This window comes from Mytilus galloprovincialis, chromosome 3 (genome assembly GCF_965363235.1).
Source record: "Mytilus galloprovincialis chromosome 3, xbMytGall1.hap1.1, whole genome shotgun sequence".
NCBI lineage: Eukaryota > Metazoa > Mollusca > Bivalvia > Mytilida > Mytilidae > Mytilus > Mytilus galloprovincialis.
This window is the reverse complement of record NC_134840.1, coordinates 23,875,800-23,895,895: the sequence shown is the minus strand read 5'-3', so window position 1 is coordinate 23,895,895 and position 20,096 is coordinate 23,875,800. Positions and strand designations below refer to the sequence as shown.

General features: G+C 31.7%; 1 protein-coding gene across 1 annotated transcript in view; it reads left to right on the top strand.

Annotated features, from left to right (window-relative positions):
- Positions 1–3,028: 3,028 nt before the first annotated feature.
- The window catches only part of LOC143067466 (cytosolic phospholipase A2-like), a 37,272-nt gene continuing 20,204 nt past the window's right edge, over positions 3,029–20,096 (top strand). The window contains exons 1-7 of the mRNA XM_076240758.1: positions 3,029–3,065; positions 12,421–12,627; positions 13,909–13,930; positions 16,099–16,153; positions 18,026–18,151; positions 18,537–18,631; positions 18,911–18,939. Of these exons, the coding sequence (XP_076096873.1) occupies positions 12,437–12,627; positions 13,909–13,930; positions 16,099–16,153; positions 18,026–18,151; positions 18,537–18,631; positions 18,911–18,939 (518 nt within the window). The 5' untranslated portion in view covers positions 3,029–3,065; positions 12,421–12,436. The remainder of the gene's footprint in view (positions 3,066–12,420; positions 12,628–13,908; positions 13,931–16,098; positions 16,154–18,025; positions 18,152–18,536; positions 18,632–18,910; positions 18,940–20,096) is intronic.

The window sequence follows — 20,096 nt, the reverse complement described above, 5'->3', positions numbered from 1 at the left end:
TGCACAAAGATCTTTTTTAACAGAGCATCTAGCGAAGAAATTGAATTTGAAAACTGAAGGAATTGAAGTTGTACACCTATCGGTATTTGGAGAGGACAACACGAGCACGAGAGAACTACGCACAACCACCGTATTTATCGAAACCGAAAATAGTCGTAAAATTCCGATCGAAGTCCTTATTGTTTCTACCATAGCAGTTCCAATACATAATCATATGCGGTACGTTAACCGAAATAAGGATTATCTGAAAGGATTAAGACTCGCTCATCCAGTTACCAAAGACGATTATTTTGAGATATCATTACTTATTGGTGCCGACCACTATTGGGACTTTATCGAAGACAAAGTAATACGAGGAGATGGACCGATCGCGATGAAGTCAAAGCTTGGATATTTACTATCAGGACCCTTACAGCCGGGTAGGGTACTTTCGTCTACGACATCCAGCATCTTAAACGTACTGGTTTCGAATAAATCAGAGGAATTTGGCTTAGAAGAAATTATAAAGGAACAGACACGTTGCCAAATTATCGAGAGAGTTGAGGAAGCAGAACCGACAAGGAAAATATCAAAAGATGGACTGAGTGATACGTATCTATTGAACTGTTGTGACTTATTATGGACTGTTACTAAAATATTTGATTTATTGACCTACTTTCAAAAACCTATAACATGATACTATTTCATTGAAAGAAGGAACAGGTACACAGAAATAATGAACATACTGTGATTAGTGTATACGAAATAGACTCTTTGGGATTTAACCGAAACATAACTAGTATGGAAGCTAGTGACTGTGCTAAAGTTTTAAGTTTAAGTTTTGAATTTGAGAGACAGTAATTTTAATTAATTTTTTTCTTGATTGTAATTTAATTTTGATATTTACTTTTCGCCGCCCGGAGAATGTTGAGAATACCGCGGGAGTCAAGACGTCGCGTTTTACTGTTATGTATCTAGGGTTGACGTCAGTGTGCGACGTGGCCTTAGTAGTTATGAGAATGAAGTAAACGTCAAACTGTATGGTTGTATTGTTTTCTGTATACGATATTAGAAGTTAGCCTCGACAAGTATGTTGTTCTTTCAGTACTGTTTGTTTTGATTTGCTTATGTAGAGGGTTGTTTGAATAAGTAACTTTTAACAAATTTTTAAATTTCAAAATTCGACATTTTTTGAAAATGACCCATATATGGCTTTAGTCAAAAATTGTAAGAACGTTTGGAATTTAGCTTTTTAAGACTCGTTAAGTTCTTTATTGATAAACATAACAGCTCTTTTGTTTCGAAGGATACTTATGAGAATCAGTTAGAAGAAAATACTACTATCATACTTTGAATAATATAACCTTGCAAACCACAAACATAGATAATTTCAGTTTTACAAATTTATACTATTTAAGTGGTTTTATTTGTACCCTAGTGTTACTTCATTCACTTCAATTTCTATTGAATCTAATATGATGTAAAAAAAAAAAACAAAAAAAAACACATACAATGGTTAGTATAAAACAAAGACATAAAATGTGTGTTTTAAGCTGTGTATCACATTACTGGTGGACCAATGGTCGTGGAGCTATGTATCACATTACTGGTGGACAAATGGTCGTGGAGCTGTGTATCACATTACTGGTGGACCAATGGTCGTGGAGCTGTGTATCACATTACTGGTGGACCAATGGTCGTGGAGCTGTGTATCACATTACTGGTGGACCAATGGTCGTGGAGCTGTGTATCACATGACTGGTGGACCAATGGTCGTGGAGTTGTCACTTGTTCGTACATACTTTATATCAATATAATATATAATCAAATAGAAAGTATCTATGTAATTGCATTTGCGTAAAATAATTTATTCAGCAAATCTTATATAAAATTAAAAACCAATTGTTCAGAGAACAATTGAAGGTCTTTCCACCGTTGAAGATCTATTTTGATATTAAAACATTAAAAATCAGTCTAAAATGTCAGTTCCTATGGCTTTATGATGTATAAATATGAATTTAAAGCAAAGGTCAAAATCTAGAACGTCCTATTAACCAATGACCTTGAGCTCATTTTCAAGGTCACAAACCAAGGACTTCAAATCAAAATATGAAAGGTCTTATAATATGTATGGTTAATGAGTTTTATCACTTTATGCATAATTCTAAATATAAGATGGGCGAAAACTCCCATTTATTGTTTACGCACCCTTTCAAACAAAATTTATAAGTTACGACATGTCGTAACTAACAATTTAGTAAAAATAACTTGTCGATATGTTATAAGGTTTTTGAAGAAAAGTGAAAAAGCCAAAATCAAAATTTATTATATGACCTTGACCTTTGATCTTGACCTAATTTTCATTTTTTTGGACCAAGGACCTTAAATCAAAAGACCCTAGGTCTCTATTACTTAGGGTTTACCAGTTAGAAATGCATATTACTAATATCAAATGCATAAGGGGGAATAACTCTCATATGGAGTGTTCATATCGCTTCGGTTAAAATAGGACAAATCATGCAAAGGATATAACGAGCAATTTTATAAAATAAATTTGTCGCATTTTTCTGCGGTTGCGGAGGAGATGCACTCTGATGATAAACAGTGAAAGGGGAGATAACTCTTATAAAGAAAATTGTTCGCCTTAGCAGGGTAAAATTTAAAAGCGCATGAACTATACGATACAATGTGAGAAATATCTAAGCGACACATTGCGAAACAAACATTTATCGCAAGAACAAAAGGTGGCGGAAAAAAAAAATAATAATAATCAGAACAAATACAATAGGTCTTTCCACAGAAAAGTGGAAAGACCTAATTATCGGTATTTTTGTTTATAAAGCTAACATTTCTCGGAAATGTCTTTCACTTCCCTGTTTTTGCTAAATATAATCACACAATTACATGTAAACATTATTGCCATCCTCAACAGCATGCTTTGTAATCGAAATGAAGATCGAAGATGTTATTTCCTGGAAGTCACTTATATATGTTATTTCCTGGAAGTCACTTATATATATATATATACGTTAGACCCAAAATAACCAATTTAACGAGGATTGTCACTGGAATTAACATTACATCGTGTAAGTGCATTCACATATTTATTCGAACAATTGTATGTATAACACAGCCATTTAACAATGTAAAATTTTGGATTTTGAAGGTATTTATACTTCACTTTTATGGGGGGGGGAGGGGAAACTATTTAAAAAATGCATTGCAAGGAGTCAGATGCATGCCTTAATATATGGCTTCAATTGATATATAATTATTTGACTATCCGTTCAAAATTTAATTATACAGGTGAACTCGAATTGCTATTGAATGGTCATTCGTAACAATAATACATTAGCTGAGTCTAGGCACTTCTTTTATTTTTAGTTAATGGTTTTCTCTGTTGAATATGATTTGATAAAGTATCTTAAAGTCAGTGTGATATAATGGGAAAATGTGATTTAGGGAAACTTATAATAAATCTTGGCTTACATAGTCATTAGATATTTATACTGCACGCAACAGAGTTGCGGAGGGTACAATGTTTGTTAACCGTCCATCTGTCCATCCGTCTTTCTACCCGCCCGTCTGAGTGGCCTATTGGTTTTTTTTTATCAAAGGTAAAATATATTAGCACCAATTTGCTTGCTCCTGCATTTGTTTTTCTATTCAATGGTAGATGTAGAACAAGGTATTTAAGATTTTTGAAAACGTCACAATGATATTCGAAAATCATATTTTACTAACGAAGCTGTTATACTGTAAATTTCATTATATATAACATACATATATATGTATTGAAAGACTTCTGGCGTGATATAAATCAGTTTGAAATTTCTCGTATAAAGGGAGAGTACAGAGGTTGGAGCTCAGTGAGTTGATAGCAACGTGCATTATAAGAATAGAATATGATGAATGCGATTTGAGAATAATTTCTTGTCCAATTTTCCAAGCTTTTGCTGTCATTATGAGCTACGTTAAAGGTTCAAATGCAAAACCATGAACATCACTTGCCCATCCGCCATTCGTACCGATTTGGCTAAGTTCGTATGTTGAGTGCATTTCTGGGACCTTCTTAACTTGGTGTTGTTCTAACATTAAGTATATGAGTGAATTTCTGAAACATTTATAGAAAATGATGTACGTTTATCGATATTGTGATAATGTGATCTTACACGATTGAAAAACCTTCGTTAATATTTCCCTAAAGGTGCGTTTGTAAGAAAACTATGATACACAACTGTTCCTTAGCCTCGTACAAATTGCTTACTATGACACAGAAGACAAATCTTGGTACCTTATTATTATCAGATTTTGCTCGACTTCCCTACATCCATATATCTGGTTTCCATTGTCTTATCGTGATTAAGTATTGCCAATAAATTGAAATGAAACCGCTTTACCTTTTATTTAACTATATAGCCTGAATCACCATTGAATTTTATTTTGATCACCGTAAAACGTAGACTTGTATGTCCGCCCTGTTATATTATTGTATGATTGTTCTTCTTGTGTTCTAATGAAAACTAAAGTTATACTTTCGCCTCCGATATCGTTAAAAATTAACAAATATATTTTTTTTTCAGTTCCAAATTTTTTAATCATAATATATTACACGAAGACAAAACTCAGTTTCATAAAAAGATTTAGATTATTTAGAATTTAGAATACGACGAAGAAAAAATTAACTAATACTATATTTGCGCTTGAATTTTTACTTTGTTTGCTTTGGAGATTCCGTATATCGTCAATTTATTGGAATTCTAATGGTGACTAACTGTGCACCAATTATTGTGGACATGTTTTTGTATTGTTTTGAGTTACAATTTATGACTAAAATCAGCATAGACCCATCAAAACAACATTTGATACAAAAATTTAACAATACTTTATTTTGTTGTAATTATTTTATTTTTCCAGATGAAACATGTGAAATTACATAATACAGTATTAGACACAAAGTATAAAAAGTTAATTGACACTTGTAAGATCGATTAAATCATAATAGTATAATAAAATATAGATATTACAATTGATTTTGATAATTAAATGCTGCTTCTAACAATTGCCACTTCTGATCCATTTTTATTTTTTGTGTAGGGGTTAAGAAACATACAGAGTATTTTTCTATTTTAATCCAATACTTTAGATATTCTATCCCACCATATTTTGTGGGCAATATGCTCTTACATCTACATTTGTATATATAGTATTTAAGTAACAACAAGATATTATTAACTGTTTTACTGTTGACAAAATCCTCAGACACACCTAAAATGACCTCTTTTGCACTAAAAGGCAAGAAGATGTCAATATTTCTAATCCATACTATAATAGAAAACCAGAAGTTTTGTGTTACATTACATTCCCAAAACATGTGAAAAATATTTTCTCTGACTTCTGAACAAAATGTACATAGTTCAGTTTCTTTTAGTTTTCATTTATATAAAAAGGAACTACATGGTAAAATCCTATGAACAATCTTAAATTGAGAAAATTTTGTAAAAACGAATTTCTGGTTATAATGAAGGGCATGGAATAAATAGCATTTCAATCTTCAATCTGTATATTTAAGTCCATTTCCCATTTGTTACGGAAAGATTGTGATAATACTTTATTATCCTCCAGAAATAAATTATAGAAAAATTAACAAGATTTTGGGTCTTCTTTTACTTTATCTACTAATTTATTTTCAATATTATCAAGTTTAGAACTACCTTCTATCCTACTTTTCCATCTATTTGGAATAGCACTAAAAATACCATAAAACTCTACAAAATTAGTATTGATATTGTACTTTTTCTCAAATTCTTCATATGAGAATAATGTATTATTATCTGACACCAGATCATTGATAAAAAAGATACAATTTTCAATATATTTACCCTTCAAAATCATCTTGCCATCCATTTTGATGTTTAGATTTAGCCATATGGACTAATGGCCAGAATATCGGTATTGTTTTCAACTTTCAACTTAGTGTTCGGACATAACTACTGTTCTTTTCACTTAATCTGGTTTTCGTTTCCATAAACAATTGAAAAATATATTTTGAATCTCCTTCAAAACCCCATCTGGGAGGTTAGGAAGGACAGTCAGAACTTGAACCAAAGTGGGAAGTGCTTTACTCACAGCAACTCTCCCAATATATGTTAGTTCTCTATAAGCCCAAGTATTAAGAAGTGACTTGAAACTGTTTATCTTGGCTGTAAAATTACATAGAGTTTTATCCCTTTTAGCAATCTCACACAATATACCTAATAGTTTGAACCTCCGAGAAAGGTTCCAAACAAGATTTTTTTCTGGCAAAAGTTTTTCCATACTACCTTTTTTTGACTCAATCCATAAAAATCCTAAAAATCCCTCAGTTTTGTCAACATTACACCTAAGTCCAGCACATTCTGAAAATTTATCAAACAAATTTAGACATTGATTTGGGGACTTTTGGTCACCATCCAGGACTAGGGAAGAATCATCAGCATATTGACTCAATAAAAATTCCGAGTCATTAATTGTTACCCTAGCAACATCAGGGTAATTTTTAATAGCTGCACTGAGTTCCAAAACTAAAATAAATAGATAAGGAGACTAAGGATCCCCTTAGCGAACCCCTCTCTTCAATGAAAAAAAAAATCTGAAATATATCCGTTATTTAACACTGCACTAGAGGCATCACAGTAGCATGCCTTGATTCAACTTATAAATGTATGGTCAAAGCCATAAAACTGCACAGCCTCTAGTATAAAAGACCATTCGACCGTGTCGAAAGCTTTTTCACAATCGACTAAAAGTAAAAGTCCAGGAATGTCGTCTTCCTCCATCTTTTCCATCAGATCATAAATGAATCTAGTACATTCGCCTATATACATACCTTTAAGAAATCCTTTTTGTGTTTGACTAATTATATTTACAAGCAACTTTTTTTTTAGTCTATTTGCTAAACTTGTTGTAGCTATCTTATAGTCTACACACAAAAGTGTGATAGGTCGCCAGTTCTTTAGATAAAAATTTGACTTACCCTCCTTTGGTATACAAGTAATGAGTCCCCGCCTTTGTGTGATAGAGAACTTTCCATATTCTAAAGCCTCATTTAAACATCTTACCAGTGGTACAGCCTGTAACAGAGTAGTGACCGAATTCGCGTTTCTTTACCGTCAGAATAAGTTACGTTATCGACAAACTTATTTCAGAAGTGACATAATTTAATTTTCCTCATCGACAAAATAGTTCATGTCCAACGTGTAAGTTTTCATTGTTTAAGTCGAAGTTTTTTCAACACAGTAAAACATTTTTTATAATCAACCTCTGTCATTGGCATTTTCATTTTAACGGTAAAAGATCAAATACGGGATCTCCGAAATTTCTATAATTTGTTAATCATTATTCAATCGAACATATGTCTTTGTTAATACTATAAGGCATGGGGGAAATCTGGATTCAGAATATTTTTTGTTGTCCCCTGCTTGCACAGATTTTGTTTTCTCCAGCAAATTGGAGATCAGAATATTTTTATGTACCTGTACCCCTCGTGGAAGTATCCAAGTAAAAAAAGTGTCACTCTAGTGACTATATTTATATATCGGATTCCCCAAAATATAACTATTAATCACTGCATGATATAAACTTTTTAAAATGATTTTCAATTTCCAAACGCCGACACATTCAAATTGATAGAAGGGCGATTAATGTACAGCGACAACTATTACATAAATATGAAGGCTGAAAATAATGTTTATGTTATACGTTTATGATATGAATGTATACAACGTTTGCAAAAACCAGAACAATAAGTTGGATGTTAACGACTTTATTTGACCCTTTTAATTTTATTTGACTTTATTGGCCTTTTTAACTTAATTTGATTTGAGCGTCACTGGTAAGTATTTTGTAGACGAAACGCGCGTCTGGCGCAACTTCATATTTTACATTCTAGTATCTATCTATGGTGACTTTATGTAGATACCTTACAGCAGTATCCTGGTTCCAAGCTACTAATATTGGTCTTACTCTGAATTTCAGCGTAAAAAAATATCAAAAACCTCCCACATTCCAGACACGCACACCATGAATTCAGTATTCCTGCTGTACCCATACTTAGATCTGAAATCGTTGATACAAGGTAATATATGATCGTCATGCGTTCGATAAAGAATGAATACAAAACGTTAAAACTTACGACCGAAACGCTTTTCTGGATCTACCTTCTTCAGGAACTCTCAAAGCTGAATATTTAAGGCCAACAATTTATAAAGAACAGAAATAGTTAATTAAAACGTTAAAGCCGACATTCAAAATGTACATGGAATGATATATTCATCTGCCGACGTGATTGCAAAAAGTAAGAAGTCGTAAAATATAACAGAAAAATTTGAAATCAAATGAGATAATACAACGTGTATTGAGCCATTTTATTGTTTAAAGTTCAGTAGAATATATATATATACATCTTCTTTTTTATATACTCAACCTTACCATACTATTTGACCTACTGCGAGTTGGTCAGTTTTTACTGTTACTCCTAAAATATGAGTGCTGGGAAAACCAGCAAGTAAAATGGTCATTATCGGAGCCGTGCGTATAAAATGAATTCTCTTCTTTTGAGAAATATTTATTTTAGTCATCTAATTTTTCACCTGTTACAACTGCCTGTCTGTGGTTTTATGTTTTACATTAACTTTTAAGTATCAGTATATGTCTTCATTTCATTTTGATTCGTTTTGTTCCGCTTTTATTTCGTTTTGCAGTTTACAAGTACCCCTCTTTTCGCCCCTTTTCTATATTTGATATTTTAATCAAAAATTTAAAAAATTAAACTTTTAAAAAGTGAAATTATCAAAATTGGACGTTAGGTTTAGTATTTTCAAAATTTGATCAAATTTCTAAACTATCAAATTTATAAACGATATTTAGGATTTTAATATTTTAATTATTTGGTTAAAATTTCAAAATATCAAAACTTTTACACAATTTGGAATTTTGATATTTTGAAACTTTGATCAAAATTCCAAAAATCTAAAATTTTAAAACTTTTAAAACTTTGAATTGATAAGTAATACATGGACCCCTATGTTGTTTATGGGTAATAGGTGAAATGTTGCATGATCCCTCAAAATGACAGCAAGCGCAGTTTTCCGGACGATTTTCATTTGTACACTGCCAAAAACTGTCAGCTCCTGGCCATGGTATATTTTGGAGAATTTTTTTTTATTGATTTTTACTAAAAAAACGTATTCTCTGTGTGTGCCATTGCAAGAAATAATTTTGCTCGTTATTTTGTCATATTAAAAAAAATTCTCAACAAAATTTTCCCGTTTAAACTGTACTAGAAAAAAGTTTGGCATGTGAAACGGACGAAGACATATTCTAACAGAAGTACAAAGACCAGTCCCCCCTTTTGTGTATACATATGAGAAAACATTTCAAAGTTATTGATTGAATTCAAATCCATCACACATACGGTACACATTGTAGTCCGAAAAAATAAAGGACTTCATTCCTATCAAACACCTTTTTAATTGTTTACCAGTATATTTCTTTTTGTTTTGGGTAAAATTGTAAAGGAAATAATACTATCAAGACGTCCTTCCATAAATCTTTTTTTTTTTGTTCTGACTTTGAAGAAATGACTACTTTTCGCCCAATCTAAATTGTGCATGGACATATTTTGTTTCATACTATTAGAATTATTTTCAATATTATCGGTATTAAACTTGATTATCGACACATGAAAGTTTGTCAGCATTGTCAATCTTTTTAACGTTAATTAAAGTACCAATAGTTCGGTCACTACTCAATTAAGTTTGTCGATAACGTAGCTAATTTTGAAGGTAAAGAAACATCAATTCGATCACTTCTCTGTTACGGGCTGTATCTTAATATCATTCCAAAATAATTTATAAAACTCAACAGTAAATCCATCTATACCAGGTAATTTGGAGTTCTTCATAAGTTTAAGTGAAGACAAACATTCCTGCATTGTTAAAGGTCCCTCAAAGGAACCCTACTCTTCCTCATTCGGTTTTGTAATAAAAGGATTATCATGTTGAAGAAATGTGTCCCTGTGAATTTCAAGTAACAATGGTTTACAACTAGTATATATATTTTTTTATAAAACTGTTTTTGTTCATTTCTAATAGTACTGGGATCTGTTAACTCAGTTTCGTCCTCCAAAATAAGTTTGGGAATAGTTTTTTCTGTGTAATGTTTTTTATTCAAATTATAGTTACTACCCTTTTCCCCCTCTACTTGCCATCTTGCCTTGGCTCTTGTTATTATCCCTTTTACATTTTCCCCCTCAATATTTTTAATCTTAGTTCGATCCCTTCCCTTTCTTGGTATACTGATGGCAAGTTATTCTCCAAAAGTTTTTCATCTAATAATGATATCTTATATATTTAACAATACTTTTAATAGTTGTTAATTTCGGTGTCATTTTGGTCTCTTGTGGACAGTTGTCTCATTGGCAATCATACCGCATTTTCTTTTTATATTTTAGATATTTGGATGATATATTGGCTCTCAATAATGACGGCTTCAGTGTGTATACTGCAGAAATTTATCCTGTTGAACTTACTTTAAATAAAGCTAATACTAACAATGCCCTTTCCTCTATCTTGATATCTATATCATTAACACAAAACATTTTCTGTTTTTCTGATAAAAAAGATGATTTTTCATATTCTATCGTTAATTATCCATTTTTAGATGGTGACGTACCCGTGTCACCATCTTATGGTGTGTATATATCTCTATTTGTACGATTCGCTCGTGTACATGTTGTATGTAACAACGTATTAGATTTTAGCGAGAGAAATGTATGTATTACTGAAAAATTATTACACCAGGGTTTTCGATATCACAAACTAGTCAAAATATTTACTAAATTTTATCATCGGTATAAGGAAATAATTCGTAAATATAACTCAACATGCAGACATCTTATACGTTCAGGTATTTCACATTCAATCTTTTATTGTAATATTCTTAACAAAGCACAAAAATGTCAGTATTCACCTCAAAAGCTAACAAAACCTTTAAACAGACTTATTAAGAAGGGATATAGTTACGATACTGTTGTCAGGTCATTAAATATTGCATATTTTGGTTTTAATATTGATTCACTTATAGGGTCTTTGCATGGGAATTTAACACATTTATTCTTTAACCAGTTGTTGGCATGTTCTTCTCATATATTTCATGATGGTATAATACTAAACCCCTAACAGGAGGGTCATTTTGTTTATTTTCTTTTGTTTCATGTTCTGACATCGGACTCAGACTTCTCTTAAACTGCGTTTTACAGTGCGTATTGTTGTACGTTTGTTTTTCTACGTTGGCTTGAGGAATAGAGGGAGGTTTGAGATCTAAAAAAAAACATGTTTAACCCCGCCGCTATTTTGCGCCTGTCCCAAGTCAGGAGCCTCTGGCCTTTGTTAGTCTGGTATGATTTTTATTTTAGTTTCTTGTGTATAATTCGGAGTTTAGTATGACGTCCATTATCACTGAACTAGTATGCATATTTGTTTAGAGGCCAGCTGAAGGACAATTCCGAATGCGGAAGTTTCTCGCTACATTAAAGACTAATTGGTGGTCTTCGGCTGTTTTCTGCTCTATGGTCGGGTTGTTGTCGCTTTGACACATTCCCCATTTCCATTATCAATTTTATTTCAGACGTGTTATTTAATCGTAATAACTTTCACCTAACAAGGAAATTTTTCTACTACATTCATCAATAAAAGGAACTCGTTTTGTATCGAAAATGATGACTCAGTGCCTTTTATCTGCTTCCTTAAAGTTTGGTTTTTTAATTATTTCATAGAAAGTTTACTCCTATTGTTATACTTTATCTGAATAGAATTAACAATAAAACCTTTATATACTGTCAGATACTGTAGTTGGTACGGTTAGTTACTTACTTGTCAAGTTACGTCTGGTTCTTAACTGTATTATTAAATAACAATTGATATGTGTATCGTGTATCGTAAGTAAGTTATTAATGAATTTATTTAATTTTTTTCATTATTGTATTGTGTACTTAACAAAGTATAATATTTTGTGAAATTGCTAGGATGAAAAACTTTAATGGATGAAGGGTAACCTAGGAACGTATATCATGATATTATGCTCACATTTTAATGAAACTACAAGTTATTCAATTTGAATAATTAAGGTAAGTGTTTATTAAAGACCATTCCAGGAAGGTAAGTTTACAAAAGGTTAATTACAAATTTGACATTCTATTTCATTAATGGAGTACACATTACAAGTATATACTTCATTGTCTTTATCTTCTCTATTTTTTTATTGGTCAGAAGTTAAATGAGGCTGTCTCGCAACAGAATCTATTACACTGTCCATATCGCCCTTAACGATGATGATTAATAATTTCTTTAATAAAGGTTTGAGTTTTAAGAAAATATAAATAAGATGCCTACAATTTTGCAGAACTGAATGATTTGAAATGGCACAAAGGAGTTTCTCGTCATCGACATGCCAAACGAAGTCATTACAGAGACGTCCTTCAAAATTGAGACTTTTATACTGCAAACCAAAAAGCGAAGATGAGTTTGACTCTCATTCCAAACCACACAGCGATAAATCCGACAGGCTTCGCCGAACACAGAGTTTAAAGCTCAACAGGAAACCAAGCAGGTATGCAAGCTCTTTGCAATGGTTTATTGTTATAAAATATTATTTTTTCAATAAACAAATTTTCTTTAAGATAATTTGTTAAGGCTACAATATTTACTTGTCCACATTGCATTTTTGTTTTGTATATATAATATTTAGTTATTTAGTTAATAGTATTATGAGATTTCTTATGTAGCTTTTTTCTGTTTTTTTTTTCTAATATCCATGTATGCAAGTTCTTAATTGATAATTTTGCTAGCAAGGGACACACTGTTTTGATCTTGTGTGTGTGGGGGTCCATTAAGTAGTCAGTTCGCCTCTTATCAGGTTAATGTTTTAGTTGCAGTAGTAAACCATATATCATGATCATAGCGTAGTATGAGTAAAAATTGAAAGAGGTGTGGGGTATACGTCAACGATACAGCAATCTAATGTAAAAATATACAAAAGACTTTATAATCAATATGCTGTGATTTTTTTTAAAAGAGATATATAAAAAATAAGGTTTTGAAACCAAGTCAATATTTTGGTAAAAATGTATTTTACCATGTTGGTTATATGAACATGAAACTTATGGGCAAAGTGATGAACTATTTATATATATTTATAATTTATGCCAGTTTATGCAGTGTACTAGTCATTGACATTGATCATAATAACATTGGCAGAACAAAAAACTGAATGGCAGCAATAAAAATCTGAACGTGTGACTGAAACTATAAAATGACTTCAACCACCAGACATTTCCCTTTCATCTCAGTACAATTGTCGAGATTTTGCCTTACATCTTGAATGGTAGAAAGATAGGTTAAAAACTGGAAACAGCAAAAATGAAAAGCACTAAAAAATCTACAAAAATGCTTTTATGGCTATAGCAATTGCATTATGGGTAAAATGTACCTGAGGCAAACATAGCCAGATTGTCCAGATGTACATGCTTTGTTATCCCCGTCAACTTATCAAATGACTCATCATAGGAGTTATTGCCCTCAAATTACAATTTAAGACTACTTTGTGAGTTTTTGTCTATCATCTCGAATTATACAACAGAACTGTAAAAACTGTAACATGTGTAAATAGCAAACATTATCTGTTCTAAGATCTGTAAACTGTTCGCATGATTGAAACCTTTGGATGACTTCTTATAGGAGGGATAACAGTTAAGACCAATGGTTCTTCATTTTATGTTCGACTTATCAATTTGAATATATGATTCATATTGTTTTTCAACTAGGATAGCCATCTATAATTTTCATTATGTTGTTACTAAAATAATCAATATACTTGTCTTATAAATTTCAGGAGATCAAAAGTATTGTATCGGGTAAGTTTTATTTTAAACGGGTTCAGTAATATTTTTTGTTGTAGATCATTTTATACCTACATTTGTGTATTGCACTTGATGTATATGAGTGTGATTAAAATAATACATTCGTTGACAACTCAAACCATGTAAAAATTACAATCTACAAAAAACAAACAAACAAAAAAGGTCATTGATCATTTTTACTCAGATTTCAAATACATGTATCTATAATCACATGTGTAACATATTTTATAAATTTATAAAGAGACTGATCCTGAAATCGCTTGCATTCTTTAACTCAACAGTACCAATCTATGAACGTAATATAAAAATCGGTCCCTTCCAAAGAAGTCAAGAAAACTGTATATAAAGGTTTTCTACTCAAGGTCTTTTGGACGGAAGGGCAGAACTAAAGATAAAATATCGACGAAGCATTATGGGAATTGTAAAAACGCATATACAAGTGAACAAAAATAAGTCTAAGTGAGAGATGTGAAACGAATGAGCTAGCAGTCTTTATAATAAGTGTTTGTGCCGCATTCGTTGGTATTGATAATGTTAAAAGTTTAACATAGGACCTTAGGAGTATAAAATCTTTGGTTCTATATTTGACAAAACAAGAAAATGGAATTTATGGAATTAGGAACAAATTGGTCAATCAACACTGTGATTACTTATTTCATTTTTTTTAAACAGATTTTGTTTTCAGTAATTTGCAACCACATATAACGCAAGCCTTAGGTTTAAACGGATTAAAAAATGTAATACCCATTTTTAACTTTTTAATTTTTGGCAAACATTTTTGTTTAAATTTTCATTTTGTTTTTATTCCTCTCGGTCATGCGAAATATTGCTTACATTTGTCGTCCTTCGATGTCGGCGTGTGTCATTGTAAAGTTTGCAAATGTGTTCTTTTCTGAAATGTGTTTTAAATATTACCAAACTGGGACTGAATTGTCACAGTGTACCGTGTTATAATATTTGATAAGTTTTGAGTTGTTTTTTTATTTGTTTCTGTTTCATATCAAAGTCAAGCATATAAATGCTAAAACGTAAAGTGTTAAATGCAAGTAATAGTTTTATATTTTAAAGACATACTAGTTATGCTGAATCTTATAGGACAAAAATGCCAAGAAAGTTTAACTAAAATTCTAATTCTAATCCTTCAAGGACCTATTTCCCTTCAATGACGGTTTTTACCCATGTTCTGCATTTTGTAGTTATCTTTTTAAAACATTAATAGATAGAGAGAAAATTGAAACAAGAAAGATATTTAAGTCACATGAGTGAAACTTTTTTGTAAATTTTTTTAAGGAGTTTGAGCACTTGAATTACAAGTTTTTCATTTTTTTAAACGACATACATACAAGAACTCCTTTAGAACTTGTGAATACACAAATTAATTAGCAGGATAAGATCTAAAAATTATTCAACAAAACATAGAATGTTATGCATGGATTTATTTTAGATGACGATTATAATTTTTATTTTTTTGTTTTGGCAATTATCGTATAAACTATATTACAAACAGAAAAAAAATGCACAAATTTTAAATAGTCAAAATTTAAACCAGGATTATAGTTTAATACTCCAGACGCGCGTTTTGTGTACATAATACCGGCGTCAAACATTAGCATTAGCTCCGACGTACGCCGGGCGTGGTAAAAAATCATGTACGCTACCGAAACGTTAGTAATTTTGGATGCATTCAACCTGTCAATCATATCTGGATCGTGTGCATAACGAGCCTTAAGCTTGTATTGGACATACGAGAAGCGTACCTAAACGTGTATTGGGCGTTCAAGTAACGTATGTTGGCGTTTGTCTGTCGTTTGTCGACGCATACCGGTCGTATCTTGGACGATAATCCGTGCTTTCGGCGTGTCTGAGACGTTTAATTATGGGTGTTTGTTACGAACGATCTTGAAGCGAATACAACGTGCCCGAAACGTGTCTCAAACTTATCTGTAGCGTTTTCAACGCGCTTGTAGCGTATGTTTTACGTGCGTGTAGCGTACGGGTATAAGTTTGGCAAACGCTTGAGCTGGATGAAATTTTTTATGCTGCATACACGGCTAAGGGTAAAACTATACTGCAAATCATTATCTTCAAATAAGGCATTATGAGCGTAAGACTTTACAGCGCCTCAGTTCTTTCTTTGAATAGATTTTTATCTTTCGTTTCAGGCAAAAGGCAAGTCAATGATAAAAGTAACACTCTCTCCAGTCACGCCTCCTGAAGGTTAGTCGATTATATTGTTAGAAATGTGTTGCACGCTGCAAAACGTTATTATATAGTGTTATCAACTTGCTGTTTCTGTATTGGCCCTGCTATAGATTCGAGGTTAGCTGTATTCGACCCGAGACTCGAAGAGTCGAGGTCCAATACAACTGATCGGGAATATACAACCGGGCCAATACAAAACAGCCAGTTCATAACCATTTTATGAAATGGGCCCATGGGCCAATACGGCCTTTTTTCCGTATTGACCTTGGTTTTTTTTCCGTATAGACCCTGTTCGAAAAGCAATACTAGTATTTACTCTTGATTTATATCGACAGTGGAACGTTTTTAGTATTGCACATGCTGATTTATCCGTATTAGGGCTCATTTGCTCATATCATTTAATAAAAACAGATATAAAATGATTAATATAATTGCATCTTTAAATAGTCAATAATGAGACCAATCATTTTTTCACCGCTTAAATCAATAGATTGACTTTTACAAGTCTCTTTGAATACATTCCGTAGAAAACTTTAGCCAAAAAAGTATGACAACAGCTGTTATACTTGAGATAATACTATTCGAATGAATTTGTTGATTTTCAGGAAAACTCATGGCTGAAACGTAAAGACATATACTTGAAAGTACTTGTTGTTATCGCATTTTAATACACATATACTCTTACTGAGATAACTTTCTTTTTATTCTATTATGATGTTCCTCTTATGTTTTGAAAACAGAAACGGGGTGATATAAAAATATATTGTATGACAGCTGATCGACAATGTCATTATTTGATCAGCTGTTCCATATACTCCCACGTCGTTATATTTTAATGAATAAGTTATCCGAAATCAATACGTCTAAATGTAATTTGAATCACTATGTTTAGTTGGAAATGTGTGAAATGAAAAAAAAGAGGTACAGTCTGGAAAACAAAATGAAAAGAGTAGAAAACCGGAAACTGTAGTCCAGAAGATCCGAAACCAAGAAACAATAAACAAACAACAAGGACAATTTTGGCATGGAAAACAAAGTTATACGAAAACAACAAAAATAGTTCGCCTCTACCAATTCATATTTCTTGCAAGAATCTCGACGTTTTTCTGGTAAATGTTCTCAAACATGTGAAAGGAATTGACGTGAAAGGGAAAAGGTTTGTTAATTCGGGACACACACGAACCATAACGGTCTATGATCTGGACGATCATATTCTTTTGTTTGAGTCAGAAGTTTGGCTCTTTCCATAAAATGTATGCAATGCCATCAAGCTCTGTGGGGAGATAACCCTTCATAAGAAGATGCTGTGCTGCTATATATAAAATTGAGAATGGAAATGTAGAATGTGCCAAAGAGACAACAACCCGACCATAGAAACAAACAACAGCAGAAGGTCACCAAAAGGTCTTCAATGTAGCGAGAAATTCCCGCACCCGGAGGCGTCCTTCAACTGGCCCCTAAACAAATATATATATAAATTAGAGGTTAGTTCGAGTATGTATTGCTTTCAATCTGTAAAGTAAATTCCTCATCATTCTCAAGGGTACTCTGAAACAGAGCTTGCCCGTGCAATTTCAAATAGAGATGCGACCTTGTCATTTGATCTTTTAAATGCTTAGAATTCTACCCCTCTCTATATTGAATGGATACATGTGGTATGTAAGAATTGTTGGGTAACACAAGTTCTTCGGTGTCAACAAGAGTTTTGTAACAAACCAACGGACTGTCCAGTAAGACAATCCCCTTCTTACCTGCGTGGTAAAAATATATACTAAGCATTTTTTATTGACAGGCGAAAAATATAAAATCGTATTTAGACTAAAATAACAAAATCGCAATAATAAATGCACATAATAATTTCTGATTTTGCAGTTTTTTTTATTACAGACAAATATACAGACATAGAACTTCACCATAACGGTACCAATGGAGAACCCTGTACACCGAAGCGGTATGACAAGTCATTCAAGTTTTATGTTGACCAATGCAATTTACAGTATTGTCTACCAGCAGGTATCTTTCAGTCTCTGTCATTGCAAATAAAATATCAGACTTTTCGATAACTGTTTACATGTTAAATGTTTTATGTTAGGACATTGTGCTTTTTATCAGGAGTATTGTGCATATTTGTAGTTTAATTGTCTCGTTTGTAACGAAAGTCACCGATTATTTGGTTCAATAATTTCAGCTTTTCATTTGACAAAAAAAAAACCAGACATATAAAAACAAGAAATAGTGTCTACCGACATATAAAAATATTAAATGGTGTCTACAGACATATCAAAATTAAACAAAATCAAAATACGCAAAGGACTTGAAAATTATTTTTTTAAGTATCAATGTAAATTGAAAATTTAAACTATTTTTAAATTGAACTTATTAATGATTTATATTTCAGATATTATTTTCAAATCAGGTATAAAAGAGGTAGAAAGAGTAGCGGTTTTTAGTCTGCTGGATATTGACAACCCAAAGACTATTGCGTGTGAAACGGTATGAAACAAGCAGTAAATAAAAGAACATTCATTCATCTATATAATTATATAGTATTTTTTAAATAGAAAAAACGATTTTGTGATATTTTACAACAAATTAAGAACAGGTTTTACGCACACGTGCAAAAAAAAAATCGATGAAAAAACAAAACAACAACAATGCATGATCATTAAAAAAGCATTTACATAATAATTTTTCTGTCTTCTGTATATCATTTGTATATGCAGACAAAAAGGGTTAACTTCCATCATAAAAGTTTTATTGTTTTCGTTCTAGGTTGATCTCCGAGCATCCTCCCCAGAACTGTAAGTAAAACATTTAGTTTTAATGTACATTTAGGATATTTTAATCCTAAAACTTTTTGTGGTTATTTTTGTAGTCAAAGAATACGCATAACCTTGTTCATTATGGTTTATTGTTTTGGGAAAATATGATTTTCATTTGAAACTATTTAGTAATAGTAAAACCAATTTCAAACATTTAACATGTTTCAATTTTAAATTAGATTTATATGGTTCTTTCATTGTCATGATTCATGTGGAGACATTACTAGTTAGTGTACAATGCACAGTAACAACCTTAGCTAGGTCGTTGTTATACCAATGGCATTTGAAATATCTATGTGCGCAAAATTAAAATACAGTAAGTATGTGATTATAGATATAGGAATATGAAGGTATGAGTGCCAATGAGACAACTCTCCATCCAAATAACAATTTATAAAAGTAAACCATTATATGTCAAGGTAGGGCCTACAACTTGGAGTCTTGACTCACACCGAACAACAAGCTTTATGAATGTTTTTCACGGTCATATTTGTTTGTAAACTTATCCTCAGTAAACATGTTGTTTGTTATTTTATAAGTCACAAATAGAAATTTTATATTATTTAATTAAATTTGAAAATTAAAGTACCCGCTTACCAACTGTAATGAATAAGCATACATTTTAAAAACCTCTATTTTACGCGAAAATGCCTTTTTGTGTATTTTATTAATTCCACCAATCTCAGACCTTTAAAAACTGTCTGTTTCGCTCATTTGTTTCTTCAACAGTGGGTACTTATTTGTAAAATTCACCTTAAAAAGTCAATAACGTCAATAAAAAGTAAACTTACGATTTCGATCATTTGACTTATTTGCAGATTCATTTTGTTTTATAAAGCTTCTATATATCCATTATGTTTTTTGGGGATGTTAGACAAAAAAACGCAAAAAAGAAATATATGGACCATTGTAAAATTCGTCATTAAAGCGCATTCAATTCAAATAAGAAACCGTCGGATTATTTCAGCCAAGTTAACTTATTTGTAGTCTCGTATTTGTGATCATATTTCCTTATATAATATTCTTTATAACTATTATAAATTGCAGAAAAAGGGACACAAATGAAAACAATTTAAAAATTTGATAAAACTTCTGTAAGAATTCGTCTGAATGTTTTGACCTTAATTGACAGCAGG